Source organism: Rhodotorula paludigena (genome assembly GCF_050403205.1).
Source record: "Rhodotorula paludigena JCM10292 DNA, Rt_paludigena_JCM10292v1_ctg30, whole genome shotgun sequence".
In the NCBI taxonomy this organism is placed as follows: Eukaryota; Fungi; Basidiomycota; class Microbotryomycetes; order Sporidiobolales; family Sporidiobolaceae; genus Rhodotorula; species Rhodotorula paludigena.
Genome location: NW_027481428.1, coordinates 1 through 17244, shown reverse-complemented (window position 1 = coordinate 17244; position 17244 = coordinate 1). Strand labels below are relative to the sequence as shown.

General features: G+C 60.9%; 5 protein-coding genes across 5 annotated transcripts; 2 read left to right on the top strand and 3 right to left on the bottom strand.

Moving 5' to 3' along the window:
* Positions 1–1038: 1038 nt before the first annotated feature.
* JCM10292_005905 (lipase family protein) lies at positions 1039–5815 on the bottom strand (the record flags this gene model as incomplete). Its single annotated transcript, XM_076649953.1, has 9 exons — positions 1039–1259; positions 1312–2066; positions 2126–2378; positions 2448–2570; positions 2631–2655; positions 2723–3433; positions 3495–5240; positions 5295–5352; positions 5403–5815. The coding sequence occupies 9 exons, from the start codon at positions 5813–5815 to the stop codon at positions 1039–1041; spliced, it is 4305 nt and encodes a 1434-aa protein (XP_076504417.1).
* Positions 5816–6264: 449 nt separating this feature from the next.
* Positions 6265–8153, bottom strand: YHC3 (amino acid transporter YHC3; the record flags this gene model as incomplete). Its single annotated transcript, XM_076649952.1, has 7 exons — positions 6265–6393; positions 6457–6826; positions 6885–6993; positions 7073–7376; positions 7435–7827; positions 7885–7944; positions 8049–8153. The coding sequence occupies 7 exons, from the start codon at positions 8151–8153 to the stop codon at positions 6265–6267; spliced, it is 1470 nt and encodes a 489-aa protein (XP_076504416.1).
* A 317-nt stretch (positions 8154–8470) lies between these two features.
* JCM10292_005903 (uncharacterized protein) lies at positions 8471–9753 on the bottom strand (the record flags this gene model as incomplete). The annotated part of the gene is made up of 7 exons (XM_076649951.1): positions 8471–8658; positions 8742–8866; positions 8944–9187; positions 9255–9306; positions 9376–9514; positions 9579–9609; positions 9714–9753. The coding sequence occupies 7 exons, from the start codon at positions 9751–9753 to the stop codon at positions 8471–8473; spliced, it is 819 nt and encodes a 272-aa protein (XP_076504415.1).
* A 268-nt stretch (positions 9754–10021) lies between these two features.
* Positions 10022–12323, top strand: JCM10292_005902 (uncharacterized protein; the record flags this gene model as incomplete). The annotated part of the gene is made up of 7 exons (XM_076649950.1): positions 10022–10255; positions 10335–10638; positions 10694–10813; positions 10880–10982; positions 11049–11276; positions 11370–11526; positions 11589–12323. The coding sequence occupies 7 exons, from the start codon at positions 10022–10024 to the stop codon at positions 12321–12323; spliced, it is 1881 nt and encodes a 626-aa protein (XP_076504414.1).
* A 4380-nt stretch (positions 12324–16703) lies between these two features.
* On the top strand, positions 16704–17010 carry JCM10292_005901 (Ty1/Copia family ribonuclease HI; the record flags this gene model as incomplete). The annotated part of the gene is made up of 1 exon (XM_076649949.1): positions 16704–17010. A coding segment is annotated over one exon (307 nt), but the record flags the coding sequence as incomplete, so codon positions are not given.
* Positions 17011–17244: the final 234 nt, after the last annotated feature.

Genomic DNA, 17244 nt, shown 5'->3' with positions numbered 1-17244 from the left:
GCGGATGTTGCCGAGTTGCGGACGCGTGCAGGAATACGCGGAATGGGCGGGTCGCGTGCAAGGCTGCACCGCTGTAGTCTAGCGCAGCGGCGGACGCAGAGACACCTCGTCAAGCTCGCGAGTCACAGAAGAGCAAGAGAGAGGTACTGGCGGCTTCTCTGCCAGCACGGGAGTCTGAGTCTCCGAGAAAGCAGCCTGAGCACACGAGTCGGGACGAGGCCTTGAGCCTTCCACATCGGGCAAACATGAGCGGCTGAAAGCTTGCCTGATGCAGGCGATCGCCTGCTCGCGTGCAGCGCGGGCCAGACGATCGATCCATGCGCAGGCCCGGGCGCGCGGCACAGTTAACCAGACGGGGAAGCCTCTTCGCCTCGCTCGAGACGCCGCACAGCCTAAGCGCCGAAATGCTCGAAGCGGGGCTCATGAAGCCCAAAGTGCAGCCCTTTGATTGCTTGCTGGGATCGACAGGTTACTGCGGCCACCGTCATGAGTGACGAGCGCACCGACTGTAAGCGAGGCGGTGAGGAGCAAGCTCGAGGCATGGAGGCTGCGATGTCGATGAGGCGACCCTGGGTCGTCGTTCTGTGCACGCATCCGGGACGGCGCAGAGGCCGGCTTTGCGCTGCTGGCGCAAGGAATTGATAGCTGCTAGACGTGCGCCTGTGCGCGTGCTCGGAATGCAGCGCAGAGGCTTGGAAACAACCGGCCGCTCCAGGCAGCAACGGCGGGGCACAGTCTCCGAAACCTCCTTCCTGCTCTGCAGTGAAGGCATGCCCCAAGGTGCAAAAGGTCACGTCGCTACATTGAATAGCGCTCGAGCAAGGGAATTATCGGTGAGGACGAGCAGGGGTGCAAGGCAAATCCTCGCGTAAGTCGCGGGGAGTGAGACGACAGATGGTAGCGAGACGCGGAAGTACTGCTCGGGTAGACAACGACAGAAGAACATACTGAGACCGCGAGGAGACCAATTGGCTCGGGAGGAAGAGTGGACACAATAAAGGCAGAGGCGGAATGGGAGGGTGAAGAGGGGGAGGGGGTTCAGACCACAGCACTCGCCAGGTAGTCGCAGTTGAGCTCGTAGTTGGCCGGCGAATGGTCGCTAAGCATCGAGCGGCTGAACACAGGCTCGGAGAAGCGGCGCTCGACGTCGTCAACGGCACGAAGGAGAACGCGGCGACCCTCGCGCCGCGAGTACTTGCCCGTCGACGACGATTCGCTTGAGACGAACACAGTGTAATTTTCGACGACATAGACGTTGCCTGGGAGACTCGAGTCAGCGAGCGGATGACATGCAAGAGCAAGCGCGCGCACCCGGCGGGAACAGCTTCTCGTTGTCGCTGCTGGCGCGGATCGTGGTCCTCAGGGACCATAGCCAGTTGCTGAGCTCAATGTCGTCGGCAACGAGATCCGTGCCGAGGAGACTCGGGTCCTGGTAAGCAGGCTCGAGCGCCTTGTTCGAACCGCGGCCTGCAGTCAACTCGTCGACGGTGAAGGGAACGAGGCGAGACTCCTCGGCAGGACCTGTAAGCGAATCTGGGCCGTCGGCGTCTTCGATGGGCGAGGAGATCGAGGCAGTCAAGGTGGACGTGGACGAGGTCGCAGCAAAGTCGGCCGTCTTTCCTGCTGCGGCTGCTGCAGTCGCCGCAGCTTTCCTTGCCGCACGCTTTGCCATGAAACGGCGCTGGCAAAGGCCGATGACGCGACCGACGATCTCCTCGCAGACGCCCTGCTCGGCGTAAAAGCCCATCGCCATGCTCTTGAAGTCGCGCAGGACGCCGAGCGAGAGGGTCGGAACGATGTCGTAGTTGTGCACGGTTGAGACGACAAGGCCGTGGCAGTACTTGACGAGGTCGAGGGAGGCGACACAGGGCACGCCGTAGGTAAAGCACGAGATCGGACGTCCTGGCGGCAAGTCTGACGAGAAGCTCGTGACGAAGGACGTCGAAATGCTCGGGTGAACAACTCGCCTGCCGGTGCTCCGCGTCTTGTCGGCCGCTTCGCGCTCAAAGTTGGCCGCTGGTGTCGACCAGAGAATGGACAGCAGCGATGCGACACCTCCACCGAGACTGAGGAAGTAAACGTGCGTCAGCAGAGCGCAACGATTGGCTCAGCCACCGTGGCTCACCTGTGCCCGCAGAGAACAAGTCCGTAATCCGGAAACTGCTGCAGCGCGTCTTGAACCACGTCGTGCACCGTGCCACGCTGGAGGACAGTCGCCGAGCAGTACATGCCGCTATGTACGAAATACGAGCCTGACGGGTCGCCAGCTGGTACACGGATCGGCTCATACGAGCAGGTGAGGTCAGTGAGGATGTCGGAAAGCCCGAGAGAGCCGCGGCAGGCGAGGACCACTGCCTTGAGGGAGTGGTCGACGGCGACTGCGATAAGTTCAGAAAGTGAGCATCGGTCAAGCTACGCGCGTTGTGACCCTCGCAGGCGCTGCTCACCGTAGTTCACGATTGGAGACATCTTGTCGGTCGCGAAGCTGGGCGAGCGGTCGGTGAATGATGAGAGCAGGATGTCGTCGACGTGAATGCCGACGTGATGCGCAAAAGCATGATTGTTGGCATCTGAAGATGCGCAGTGCATACTCAGCACCCCCCGAGGTGTCGTAGGAGAAAGTCCCTTACGTATCTCGGTATGCGGAAACTTGAACTGCGCGCGAAGGGAGGAAGGGGCTGGTCAGCCGCGATGCTTGAACCAGAAGACGCCGAAAACGCACGTCGTGCTTAGCGATTCCCAGAATGCGCAAGAAATTCTGGCCGTACGCTGCGCTCGAGTACTTGGCAAAGTGCTGCAGATTGCTGACGAGGTGTTGGTGCGGGAAATTGGACCGCTTCGGCTCGGGCTCGTCGGTCGGCGAAGAGGCGGTATGGCAGGTCGTTGTGACGGTCGAGCGCAGCGTTTGCACCGACGTCGTCCGGCGCAAATTGTTGCGCTTGCTCGTGGTCGGGGAAGGCGGTGGGCGCGGGCTTGCCGAGGGCGTTAGCGGCGAGGGCTCGCAGACTTGGTCAAGTGGCAATCCCGGCGACGCGGAGCGCAAGTCGACGGAGCGGGGAGCAAAGTAATCGCCCGACTCGCCGGCAATGGGAGTTTCATCCTCGCCCGGCGTGACGGCAGTCGAATTAGGCGGTGTCGCAGTCCCCAACGGCTCGCTCTTCCGCCACCCGCGACTGAGTGCCTGGAAGACCCGGCCCGCACGACTTTGCGACGACGATGCTGACGGCGAAGGCGGAAGCACGTCGTTTGGTGTGGGTCGCCCGCTCGAGAACGAGCCCGTGCGCGAGTGGCTCCTATGCCAGCGCCTCTTCCTCGGACTGGAGGATCCAGGAGCAGGAGACTGAGATGATGACCGACTGTGTGAGCCTGAGACAATGCGCCGAATCGTGCGGCGACGCTGAGTGAACTTCTTAGTCATCGTTGACAGGACGACCTGCAGATTCGTAAATCTCGTGAGTTGATGAGCATCAGAAACAGCGGAGGATGAGACGTACTTGCAAGCGCTGTCGGTTTTCCTCGGGGTGCTCGACCGCCTCTTGCCTTGACGTGCCCGCGAGATGTCCCCACTTCGACGCCGCCTCGCCCACCTCGTCGGCGCCGTTGACCGCCGACGGCAGCTGCTGCACGATGTCATCGTACATTTCGATGTCGCTGCTCGTGGAGCCGTCGGCGTATCTGCGCAACGATGGCGTCGGGCTGAACATACTCGCCACCTCGACCCAGTCGCCCTCGCCGTCGCCTCTTGCCCCAGGCCCCTGGTCCTCGTCCGCGCCTGGCGTCAGGTATGGCAACTCGTCATCGCTCGCGCCCGTGACTGAGCCACAGGCGGACGAGTCAGCCAGCAGGAGCGTGCCAGGCATGCGCGCGCTTGTCTGCCGGCGCACGACCTGCGACGGCTCGCCAACCTCCTCGACCGTGCGAACCGTCGTCGTGGTCGTCGTAGTCGTCTCTTCGACCTCCATCTCGTAGCTGTATCTTCCCAGCTCCGGCAAGAGGTGCATCTCGCGCCGCCGCGGGCGAGTAGAGGACTCGGCTGCGGCGCGCAGCGTCGAGGCGTTCGAGGAGGACGCTGTTGGCGGTGCAGGTCGCCGTCCGAAGCGTTGCTCGGCGGCAGAGTACTGTTCCTCGAGCTGCTGTAGCGCGGCCTGCACCTCAGGCGGGACCCAGCCATCCATCTCCTCGCGCCTTAGATCGTTCGGATCCTCCTCTGTCTCCCTCTCGCTGTCCTCCTCTTCCCCTTCTTCTGCTGTGACGTAGGCGGCTTCGCCGTCTCCATCGTACCCGTCCCGCAAGCCAAGTGGTTGGAGGCTCCTCGCGCGCGTCGGACTGCCGCACAGGCTCTCGAGTTCCTCGAGAAGGTCCGCTTCTGAGCGCTCATCCAGAAGGTCGACAATTTCCTCGTCGAGACCGTCGGCCTCCATCGAACACGGCGCGAGTCCGAATGTCACGCTCGCACGGCGACTGTGCCCCGTCATCGACGACGCAGCGTACGGCTCAGGGGCGAATGTCCGCGATGCACGCCCGCGAGCTTCGATTTCGCCGCGCACGTCGGTTAGGAGGTCGGTAGCCGTCGTCAAGGTCATGGGCGAGCGCGGCGATTCCTCGCGCCCGCGCTCGCTAACACCGCCGAGCGGGTGCAGCGTGCCGCTCGCGGGCCTGCGCGAGTGCGGCAGCGGGGCGGAGGGCCGTGATGGGCAAGAGGGGGAGTGCGGGTGCCGGGGCGGGGCGGGTGGGCCCGCGTACTTGCCCGCATGGCTTGGGGTCGGGTCGCGCGAGGAAGAGGCGGACGAAGACGACGAGTCCGTCACTGTCGTTGATGCGTCGGTCGAGAAGGACGACCGGCCCTCGACGACGACGGTGCAGTCGTAGACGACGCGGAGCTTGAGTTCGCGCAGCGTGCGTCGGTGTGTCGCCGTCTGAAGGCAAGCGAAGGCGGTGAGCGCTTTGGTGAGCGCAGTCACGTTGCTGAATGTGCCGGCCTTGCGCTGCTCGTCCTTCTTCCCGTCTTTTTCGTCTGCGAGGAGCCCAACAGGATGGAAGTGCGGGTCCTCGCGCGCAAGCTCGCCGCGAACGAGCGTGATGATCGAGCTGAGAGCTCGTGAGGACTCGTTCGAGCCGAAGATGGAGTCGAGCATGCGAACCGACTCTTCGGCGGCCGAAAACCCCGTCGAGAGGGTGTTAAGCGTGAGGTAGAAGCCAGACATGGCGAAGAGCTCGGCGAGTGTGAAGGTGTGATGGATCTGCGTGCATAAGAGTGAGGAGCGGAACTCGAACCCGCTCGGCGGACTACGCACGAGATAGATGCCGAGGTTCGTGTACTTGTCAAGCACCTGCAAGAACGAGTCTCTGTGCCTGGCTCGTCAGTGCTCGGCCATTGCAGCAGGAGCGCAGGCTCTACGCACTCGCTCTTCTTGCCGTCCTCGCTCCTTCCAGCCCAGTCGAGTCCCTCCTTGACATAGTGCAGCGCCCTCGCGCTCTCGACGGCAGCTATAAGCGCTCGCCTCGTGACCCCGAGCCCCGTCACGGTCCCGCACTGCAAAGTCTCGACGATAGCCTCGATGAAGAGGGCGCTCGCGCGGAGCGAGACGCGTGCACACAGCGAGAGGGCCGTGACGAGCTGCGCGAGGTGCGCCGGGAGAAGAGTCGGGCTGCTCGAGATGCGCGAGCGCACGAGAGACTGAGGCAGGGCGGCGACTGTGAGCGCCGACGACGCAGCCGCGAGCGACGCGGACGAGGTTGCCGCTGCTGCCGCTTTTCCTGCGACGGCAGCGCTCGGCGTGCGCGTTGCCATGCTTAGAGCTGCTGCGTCTGGCATGGCGGGGAGCGTGGCAAAGGGGGCGAGGAGGAGCGAGGGCCGCTCGAGAGGAGACTCGGAGCGGGGTGGAGCTCCCAGAGAGCGCACAAGCGGAGGACCGTGCACGCCGCCCGGATGCGCGTGTCAGGCCTTCGTGCCCCTACTCCCGCCCTTGTGCGTCTCCTCGGTGCAGCAGGGAGTGAAAGAGGGAGAGGAAAGCGTGCGAACAACAGCAGGATCGCTGATGAGAGCCGCGCTTGCGGAGTCTCCAGCTTTCTCGCGATAGACGGAGGCTTCTGGCCTAGATGCACGCGCGCAAGGTGCCTATGTGCCCGACCTCGATCCGCGAGGTTCTCGCCTCATAAAAAACGCGGCCTCTTCTGCCTATATCTGCTCGACGTGTTGCCGCGTTGTGCCGAAGAGAACGTCGAGGACATGTACAACAGGCGTGCTGCCTGGCGACGATGCCGCTACAGGTCACGACAATACGTCCTCCCCCTCGCAACCTGCGCGCTGCACAGTGCCGGTTCGAGCGCCATCGAGACGAGACTCGCCGACAGGATGCCCAGCGTATCTGCGAAACCGACCGAGGCAATGGCCTGCATTCGCATGTGTTATCCGGCAGGCACTGTCAGAAGATGAAGCGCCGGAGGGATACGCACGAACTCCTTTTCCTGCGCACGCCGCTCCTTGCTCTTGCTGTCGTCGATCAACCCGTCGCCCTCGCCATCCTCATGCTCCTCGCGGTCGTGCTCCACCTCTGTCGCGAGCCTGTGAAACGCATTGACGTACGCTGCGCCTCCGCACAAGCCCTCTGCGCACACGAGAAGCGCCACGAGCCATGTCGCGCCATGCTCGCCCGCAAGGCCGACAAGGAATGACGTGCGGCTCTCGAGCGCCGTCAGGAAGAGGATGCCGAGCTGTAGGAGGGTTGGCAGCGGCAGGAGCGCAAGCGGGAGGGGCGGGAGGCGCAGGATCGAGAGAGACGAGCGCGAGACAAAGACGAAGGTTTGGTACAGGAGCGCCCAGAGTCTGTCACAGGTGAGGCCCGTCAGCTCGACGCCGGACTTGCAAGCAGGTCAGCGCATACGGGTAGTAGTCTCGTAGGCTCTGTATTACGAGGTGCAGGATGGGCGCGCCCTCCCGCGTCGGCACCTTGTATAGCAGCGTTGGCGCAATACCCGAGTTGATTGTGTACTCTGTAAAATGGCGCCACGATGACGAGTGAATATGACGCAATCTACGAGCGACAATCAAAGAAGCAACCACGATACTTACCGGCGAGGTAGACGAAGAAAAGAGGCAGCATGTACCTCCTCACAAGAGGCCTTGCAAGCTCGAGCTTTTCCCGTGTGGTGAGACTCGGGAGCTTGCGCTCAAGCTGCGCTGCGAGCACCTCGTTCTCCGCCGTGGCTGCTGCGATAACGCCGTCCTCGTCATCGTCGGAGAAAAGCGATTCGCCGCGCGGGAGGGGCGAGTACGTCGCCGATGATGTGCGGGTGGAGAAGGGTGACTGAGATGCGAATTCTGATAGCCGGGGCAGAAGGAGGAAGTACGTGAGGGCCATGCATAGCGGGAGGAACTGCGTACACGCCCAATCGTCAGCAATGCAGCGGCCAGAGACTTGAGGGACGGCGCACAGAGCACAGCCCCAGCCCGCCGCGCACGCCCAGCCCGCGCACCACCCACCACAGTCCCGCGCCGCCTACGCCCGCTGCGCCCGTCCCGCTCGAGAACCAGCCGACAGCGACTCCGCCCAAGTCTTCCCCGTTGGGCCCGCGGGCAACGGAGCTGAAGAGGGTGGCCCGCTGGAGATACGTCATCTCGCCCAAACCGGACGAGAAGCTTGCGAGCGCGATGCCACACAGCCTGGGAAGGATTGAGCCGGAGAGTGCGACGACGAGGATGCCGACGAATGAGAGAAGCGAGCATGACACGATCCGCGTCGTATATCGCGTCGGACCGGGAACGAAGTAGGGCCAGCCAATCTTGACGAGCAGAGCGGGGGCTATGTTGACGAGGAGGATGAGGCCCTGCCATCATGTGGGGGAGTCAGTGGCGCTCTGCCAGCGGGGGAGAGACCAGTGCACCTTGGGCGTGCTCGCCTTGTCTACGAGATCCAACGCCGCACTCAGGATCACGACGTAGATCTGTAGTCGGGCAAGAGCCATGCATCTGGGTCAGTCGACGACGTCTCGTTGGGACGCAGCCCCCTCGAGCGGAGTATGATGATGGCACTGAAGCGCTGACTGACGATGTTGTTGAGGGTGCCGAACAGAAAGAAGGCCGCTGCGAGCCGTGTGCGGGCAGTCGAGGTGCCGGATCCTCGAGCAGCTGATGAAGCGGTATGGGAGCGCATGGGCGGGTAGGAATTGCGCATGGGCTGCGCCAAGGGCGCTCAAGGTGCCGTCTTTGACTCTGTGACCCCGGAACACAATCGACTCAGGCGGGACGAAGGGCAGCGCGGGCGGACCCAGCAACGAGAGAGACGAGCGTGACCGTGCCATTTGGAACGACTCGCTTTCAGTAAGGCTGAAGAGCCGTCAGAGCCATACACTAGATGTGTATGCTCTCGCTGATGGGTCCGCCAGTCTGAGTGCCCGGGAAACAGCTCTGGGATGTTTCTACACCACGCGCTCCGAGTCTATCTACACAGAGTATTCCACGACCAGCGGCTCACGCCCGCCTCTGCATGGTGAGCACCTTCTCGTCGTTCCAGTTAACGAATTGACCGCTGAGCTCTGCCGGGGCCTCAAGTGCCAGGCCGGCAAGGACTCCGCCCGGCTCGTGCGGCGGGAGGAGCTCGCCGCGCTCGTGCAGGCCTGTGAAGCGCGCGTGGTCGGCGGCAGACATGTGCTCTGCGCCTGTATTTCAGCCACTCTGCGTCAGCTTGCGTAGGAAATGAACCGAGACCGAGAGGGGGGCCGAGAAAGGAGGCGGGGCGCACCGAGTTCACGAATCTTCTGCTGCATGACCGTGTCAGGTGTGCCCGGGCGCACAGACACCGTCACGATGTCTTTCTCTTCGTTACCGAGTGTGCGGCCGAGCGAATTCATCGCAGCCTTTGAGGCGCTGCGAGAGGGTAGAAAGCACGTGAGCGTCAATGGCGACCAGTCGGCCTCAGAGTGGGCCGTGCGAGGACAACGTACTTGTAAGCCGCCCATCCGGTAGTGCCACCCGTCGCGGCGCCCGAACTGACGAGCACAACCCTCCCCGCGGGCTCACCCTCCTGCAAGCCGTCCTTGCCTTCGCGCGTGCGGAGGTACGGGATTGCGTGCGCGAGGATGGCGACGAGGGCGAAGAAGTTGACGTCAAAGAGGGATTTCAGCTCAGCCAGGCGCGGGCCGGAAAGGGACGAGACGGCGCCGAGCGGGTGGAGCGTGCCGGCGTTCACTGCGGCGGTTCACGTTTGTGAGTTTCGCGAAAGGACTCGCGAGACAGACGGCAGCGGGGTTCGCACAGATGAGAGCGTCAAGTCGGCCGAAGGATTGCATGGCGACGTCGACTGCTGCCTGTTGCGCCGAGGCAAGATGTTGCGTCACCCGAGGAAGTCGTGGTCGGTAGCGATGGAGAAAGTGCACCTTGTTGTCCTCCTCGACCGCCACGTCGCCCTTTGAAATGAGAAGGACGCCCGGATACTTGGCTGCGAGGGCCGTGAGCTCCGGAGTCTCTGTGCGCTGCATCGAGACGACATTGCATCCTTGTTGGAGGAGGATCTCGCTACGAGAAGGACGTAGCGTCAGCCGGCTGCTCGAGCCAAGAGATTAGGCTCTGTTGGACCTACAGCGTGGCCAGCCCGAGGCCCGCGCTGCCGCCTGGCGAGTCGATGCGGGTTCGGGTTGATCGGGAGACGAGTGGGGAGGGAGGGGAGGGGGGAGTCAGCTCGCGCGGAGCGTCTGCAGCGAGGGAGAGGAAGGACCGGTGAGGAGGACCGTCTTTGCACTCTGCATAGTCGTCATTTCCCCTCGGGTCTGCGGCTCGCTCGAGGCAAAGAGCACGCGCAGTCGGTTGCAAGCGATGAGCTCGACGGACGCGACCGACGCCCACCTCGCCCTGCCCGTGTCCGCGTTCGTGCGACGCGCAGTCACCGCGAGCCCCCGCCAGACACGCTCATTGTCTGTTCAGACACTGCAGCCGAGCTGCCCGCGCCCGCGCGCACTGTCTGCACCTCGCCGCTTTTTCCCTCGCGTCCGCCTCCTGTTGGCATCGCGTCCGAGCCGACTCGCAATGGCTGTCGCAGCACAGCGGCCACCGCAGCCTGTACACACCCTCCACCCGGATCACATGCCCGCGCACGCCCTCGCGAGCGCAAAGCGCGATGCCGCCGACAAGCTGAACCGTTCGCTCGAGTCGAGCCGTGCGCTTACCCTCGCCAGCCTCCTCGAGCACCCCGTCGAGTTTGTCGCCGCCACTTCGAGCGGTCTTGATGACCGGCTGCCTTATCAGCCCATCAACGTCGAGGTGAGCCTGGATCCCGCCATGTTGACATCTCGTTTCTCGCGCCCGGCACGCACACTGACCAGGTCTGCTGCTACCATAGGGCACTCCCAAGGTCAACGGCACCCCGTCGAGCTCCGCCGCCTCGCCCGTCGCATCCACCTCGAAGGCCGTGCACCCGTCTCCATCCTCCTCTGCCTCGACACCCTCACACACGCGCGCCGGCGGCTCCTCCCTCTTCCCGCCAGTCGACACTTCGGTCACCTGGGCTCGCAAGTACCCTGTCGGCGCGGGCCTCAGCAACCTCGGTAACACATGCTTCCTCAACTCGACGCTCCAGGCACTGCTCCACACGCCGCCGCTCGTGCGTTACCTCGAGTCGAATGCGCATCCTTCGGGCTGTACGTGTACCGTTATTCAAGGCGTATCGAGCAACAGGGCTGACTCAGGGCGTCTGCGCAGGCAAGATGGCTCAGCAGAAGGGCTTCTGCATGGTCTGCGCCATGAAGACGCTTGTGCGTACGTCGTTCACGAGTGGCAAGCGCTCGTATGCACCGCACACCATCACCAAGAACCTGCGACGTGAGTCGATGGCGCGTTTCCGTCGAAGAACCATTCGCTGACGGGACAATGGGCGCCGGCTCGCAGTCATCGCCAAGCACTTCCGCCTCGGCCGACAAGAAGACGCCCACGAATTTCTGCGCTTCTGCACGGATGCGCTGCAGGCGTCGGCCCTCTTTGGGCAATCTCCGTACGTTCATTGCATGGCAGACTTTCAGCGGACCGAGCTGACCTCGCGCGGCGACTGCCTTTGCAGAAAACTCGATCAAAAGCTCAAGGAGACGACTTTTGTGCACCAGCTCTTCGGCGGCCGGCTGCGCTCGCGCGTGCACTGCCTCGCGTGCGAGCACAATAGCGACACGTTCGATTCGTTCCTCGACCTCTCGCTCGACGTCGGGCGCGAGGCCCAGTCGGTGCAGCAGGCGCTCAATGTCCTGACGCGCAAGGACAAGCTGACGGGGAGCAACAAATACAAGTGCGAGAAGTGCGTTGTCCCTTTCCTCTCTCCACCCATTCTCAGTCGCGCCCAGCGTAGCCGCATTATCGGGCATGCAAACTGATCTGCATCCACGCACAGGTGCAAGAAACTTGTGAACGCCGAGAAGAATTTCACCGTCTCGGAGGCGCCCGTCGTGCTCACGATTCACCTCAAGCGTTTTACGCCGACCGGTCGCAAGATCACGGGACTCATCAAGTACCCGGAGGTGCTGAACCTCGGGCCGGCAATGGCGGATGTACGTTTTCTTTTGCTCTCACCCGCCTCGGAACGTTTCCTGACGAAACGGTCTCCCGATAGTCCCGCGGCGGAGGCAACGGCCCGACTTACCGCCTGTATAGCGTCATCGAGCATTCCGGTGGGGGACCGCACAGCGGGCACTACACCGCTTTCGTGCGCGCGCCCAGCACGGGCGCGTGGCACGACATGAACGACGACTTTGTCTCGCCGGTGGGCGGCCAGGCGGCGCTGAACAGCCGCAACGCCTATGTCCTGTTCTACTGCCGCGAGCGGGGCGAGGCGCTCAAGGACGCGATCTACGGCGCACCTTCGAGCGGCGCACCTATCGGCACGAAGCGTCCGCGGGACTTGCTGGGCGCATCCGTCGGCGTTTCAGTCGGCGAGGACGCAGGGTCGCCCGCATCGAAGCGCCCTCGTCCGTCTGCGGCGGGCGACGACGGTGATGCGACCTCGTCTCCGCCAGTCTCCGTCAAGTTCCCGTTCGTGCCTCCCCAGCAGCTCAGCAAAGGCCCGCGTCCGCCCGAGGTCCTCACCGCTTCGCGCATGCCCGCCTCGCCGCTGCTCTCCGCCGCTTCGGCGGCTACAGCCGCCTCGCGCGGACCGGCAGCTTCCGACATGCCTTCGCCGAAGCATGCTGGCGCGGGCAAGGGCGGTGTGCGGCTCTCGACAGTAGGGAGCCTGCAGGGGCGTCAGGGCGGCGGTTCGGGCGCAAAGGCGGGTCAGGGCGGCGGGGGCAAGAAGAAGAAGTTCAAGGCATTCGCGGGGCAGTACAGGCCGAAGACGATCGAGGGGTGAGACCGCGTGTGGCGTAGGCGATGATAGATTCATGTTGTGTCTCCTCTTCTGCCTCTCGCTGTTGTTTTCTCCCTGTCTGTAAAATCTACCTATCGTTCCCCCGGTTTCCTGCAGCCTCTCGTTCACGCGTTGCGGCCTTCTCCGCTCGGAACCATACGGACTGGTGACATGTTCACAGTCAATCTTCATTCAAGGCGAGACAGCAGGTCGCGGATTGGGTAGTGGCCACGGAGTTGAGCAGCAGTGAAAGGCAGCGAAAGGCGAGCGCTCTTGCGAGGAAGAGCAACAAAGCGGACGGAGCAAAAGGTGAACACTCTGGCGAGCAAAAGATCATGACGTGGATGGGATTCGAACCCATGCCATTTCTGACTGCCGTTCACATTCTCTTCCTGAAGACAGCGCCTTAGACCACTCGGCCACCACGCCCGTGTTGCTTGAAGACACAGGTCAAGCATGTGGTTATATACAGCAACGCGTTGTCCCGTGCTGGTATGTCTTGTCTCCTGCGGAATCTGCCTACAGAATCTGTGAAAGGCCTTGCTTGAGTGTTTCATGGGCCTTTCTTGTATGTCCTGGTTCCGCAGCCAGAAGTGCCGCCAGGGAACCGCCTCCGGGTCACGGTCAAGCAGAGGCTTCTGAGCAGACTGAGCTCACACAGATTCTGCTGTACACCGCTTGTCGTTTGTGCCTGCCAGGCTGTTTGCCTTTTGAATCCAGCGCCAACATTGACTGCACAACATAGATCTAAGTGAGTGCAGTGCCTTCTACGCATAGTGCTGCTGCAGTTCTTCAGAACTTCAGCGTGTGTCTGGTCTGTGTCACAACTCACTTAGCAGTGCTCATACGGCAAGCAGCACTGGGCAAGAAGGAAGCAATGCGGGCCCGTAGCTGAGAATGCACAAGTCTAGACAAGATCCTAGAATAAACCTGGATTGAGAAAGGAGGTCGCCGAGCAGCATATGCAATTTCCAATATAGAGCGTATTCTGTGTTCATCACATTGTGCAGGAAGATAGCACTGCGGTGTATTGCAAAGCAAGTGACCGCAGCATCTCAACCATGAGCAGAGTGTTGACCTGTGAACAGCATTGTGAACAGGTGGCTACCGCGGGCATGTCCACACAGACATAGTTGGAGAACCACTTCCAACCTGAAGGGAACATTGCCAAGCGGCTTTCAATCTGAGTGTGCCTGCCCTTTTTGTTCAGGCAGCACGCGTTACGTGGGCATTGGCATGTGAATACAACCTGGCAAGGGGTGCAAGAGGCAGAGCCGACAGGTTGTTGGCCCTTGTTCTTGTATTGACAAGAGACAGACAGAGAAAGGGAGATATTGGGCAGCTATTGCCTCCCAGCTCAGCTTGGCCTGGGGACATGCCAAGTCACTGCAGCGGCAACTTCTCCATGGCAGCTGCAGAAGAGCGCGCACTCTGTGTTCACAGTAGAGTGACAAGGCTCCATACATCTGTGAGCAGGTTTGCCTGCCACAGGGCCCGCTGTGAGTGATGTGGTCTCCTTGAAGAGCGCCACAGCGAGTAGGCGGGCAAGCAGATCAGCCAAGGTTGATGAGCAAGAGGCAGAGCAGGACTGCAGACACATCTACAGTAGAATGCGCCAGTAAAAGACGCATCTCTAAATGTCTGCTGGGAACCCAGGTGGCTGCTCCCAAGCCCCCTGGTTCCCAGTCAAAGCCTGGCGCCTGCAAGAAACAAAAATCTGTGACAAACAAAGATTGGTTCCAAACGATTTATTATGGACAGATTCTACCGTAGCAGGTGGGCAGCTAAAGCATCATGCTCAGGTAGCACACAGCAAGCAATACATACAGTAGAATCTGCATATAAGAAAGAGATCTATAAGAAAGATCTGCCTATAAGAAAGCCCAAAGCCCTTCCCAGTCACAGAAAATGTGAGCGGTAGCAGAATGTACAAGAAAGATTGGTTCATAAGAAAGTGGTTGAGCCTCTCCCGCAGACTTTCTTGTAGGCAGATTCTGCTGTATTTGCAGATTATTTCCCCGGTAATTGGGGTCCCAATGATGACTTAGAGAGCCTTACACCAGGGAGGGTCATATCCAAACTCTTCATCTTCTGCCAGGGCTCTTTGAGACTCCCGCTCTACTTTTCCAGCTGCTCCCTGCAGACAGTGACAACAAAGCAGACCTGTCTTGCTGTGCACTGTAAACTCCCCCTTCTGCAACACCTCAATGGTGCCTGTTTCCAAGCAGCACTGGAGCACACTTGGCTGTGGGCAGCTCGCACAGGACCCCGTTTGCTTGGCCCATGCAAGATGCCCCCTTGATGCCCTTGCACACCTGGTTGCCAATGCCACATCAACTTGCTCTCAACAAGTAAGCTGGAGTTTTACGCTTGCCTGAAGGTGAAACGGCAGAATCTGAGAACAGCAGCAAGGACAAGAAGGGCACAAGTGAAGGTGAACTGGGCAACTAGCGCAGACGGTGTTGCAATCATTTGACACCTACATGCTGGGCGAGATCCTGCGCGACAAGCTGATTTGTGCCTGACATCTTTGCTGTGATGGTCCTCCTTCCTGGCTCTGCACTAAATAGCTGCCATTTTTGTTGTTAATATGCCACACTCATTGTGCAGCAAAGCAAAGTTGTTCTGCATACCCTAATGCTGGAGAGCAGTGTCATCAGTGCGCACCGCTTCAACATGGCAGCAGAGGTCCACCAATGGAAGCTCTTGCTTGGTGCTCAAAGGCACTGAGAGGAGAGAACTGCATGCCAGTAATGCAGGCCAGTAATGCAGATATTGCAGACGGGAGAGCCCAACACAGAACAGAACTGCTCCCAAGCGCCAGAAAGGAGCAAAGTTTGAGGGCAAAGAGGAAATTTGCCAGAGAGGAGAGGGCAGACAGGGTGAAGGGGGATCCAAATCTTCAGAGGGCTAGTGGCAAAAGAGACGAGACAGCAGGGCACAACCCTGGAAGTTTCAGAAAGCTGCAGAATCTTCCCAGAGGAATTGTTCACTGCTGGCCTGATCTGTAGAGACCACTGCAGTGAGTGATCAAAGGGCAATCTCGTGGCTGCTCTGCCAGAGGTGCAGCAATACCCCCTTGCCCACTGCCCACAATGGGTGGTTTTCTATGGCAGAGCAGTGCATGCAGGAGGGGCCAAGTAAGAGCAACTTGGTCATTACGTTGCAATTTTGCTGGCAGTAGGTGACCTCCAGAACGCTGTTGTTGACCATTGCCTGGACAAGTGGCTTGATAAGGCAGAGATGACGGGTGCATTTGTCAGACTGAGGGTCCTGCACCAGGGCATTGCTGTCTGCTGCTGCTGAGGGAGCAAGTCAGGGCAGGGGTGGGGTGTGTTTGAGCTGGTCGTCAGTGGCAGAGACAATCAAGAGAGTCAAACCGGCCGCATAAAAGCAACATTCAACATGGCAAAGCGTGGTTACAAGGTGCGTGCGCTGAGAGCAACTTTAGGAGTGACCGGCAACCAGCAATGCAATAATAGGATGCCCCAGCTCTCTGAGGAGCTGGGCAAGGAAGCTGAACTCCCTGCCAGTAGAAGACACCAATGTACTTGGCTACTGAGGAAGACACGGTAAATGAGAGGGGGTAGGAGGATCAGAGATGGTCCCAGACAAGAGGAGGACAACAGTCCATTGCTAGTGCAAGGATGACAGGTCAGCGCCCCAGTCAGTGTCACGGTGCACCTCAGATCTGGCAAGGGGCAGGCTGTAACATACTTGACGTCATATTTTAGCCCACTGTTCATTCTGGCACACGCAGACAACAACTGCCCATTGCTGCTGTTGAGGGCAGGAGACACACCTGCCAAGGACGTCAACAATGTGGGCAAGATTGAGATAGGTCCCCACCATGGCATACATGGGGTAGCCGATGGCCTGCAGGTAGCGCTGGCAGAGGTCAGGCAGTGTCTCAAGGCCTGGATGCGGTGTTTTGACAGTGAACCAGCAACTGGAGGCTGTAGAGCCTACAGTTGAGCTTGGGCACCTTGCTGTTGAGCAAAGTGTCAGCGAAGCTGTCAGGGATGGGCATGTAGAGCTCCTGGTCAAGCTTTCTGTAAGGTAACACTTTGTTAAAATCAGCTTGGTGCACAGAAAGGGCCGCATGCAGCAAGGCCAAGCAGCCTGTTGCTTGATGAGGATCTGGTAGACAGGGCAAAAAACCTGCAGAACTCAACACCGGCTTGCACGCAATTGGCGTCCTCGGTCACCACGCCGCCCGCCCTGACACCGAGCATTGGGCTGCCGTTGTCCGCGTCTGCCGGTACATTGCCGGCACGCTTAATTTTGGCATCAAGTACCGCCCGGACGATCCCCCCGCTGTCCGGCTTCGAGGCGTACAGCGACTCCGACTGGGGCGCGTGCCCTGACTCCGCGCGATCCACCATGGGTTTTGCCTTCGTCCTTGCCGGCGGTGCCGTTTCCTGGTTGTCCAATCTGCAGCTTCGCGTCACCGCCTCCTCCACTGAGGCCGAGTACCTCGGTCTCTTCCACGCCGCAAAGGAGGGCATGTTCCTTGCTCAGCTGCTGGGCGAGCTCGGCATCGGCTCCCCTTTCCCCGCCCGGCTCTTTGGTGACAATCAAGGGGCCAGCGCTCTCTCACGCAACCCGCAGTTCCACGACCGGACACGCCACCTCCGCCTCACGGAGCACTTCGTCCGGGGAATGGTCCAGCAGGGCGTCTCACGGTTGAGTACATCCCCACGGCTCGCATGACGGCCGACGCAATGACCAAAGCGCTCCCCTTACCCGCGTTCACCGCGCACCGCGCCGCGCTAGGCATCTTCCCGCTTTGAGCAGGGGGGGGGGGGGGGGGGTTTTTTGCAAAACCGGGGCCCGGGTGCCCCAAAAAGACCATCACCCCCCCCCAACAAAAACCCCCCCCCAAAGGGGATTGCCCCCAAGTGGGATTTCCGCAAATGACCAA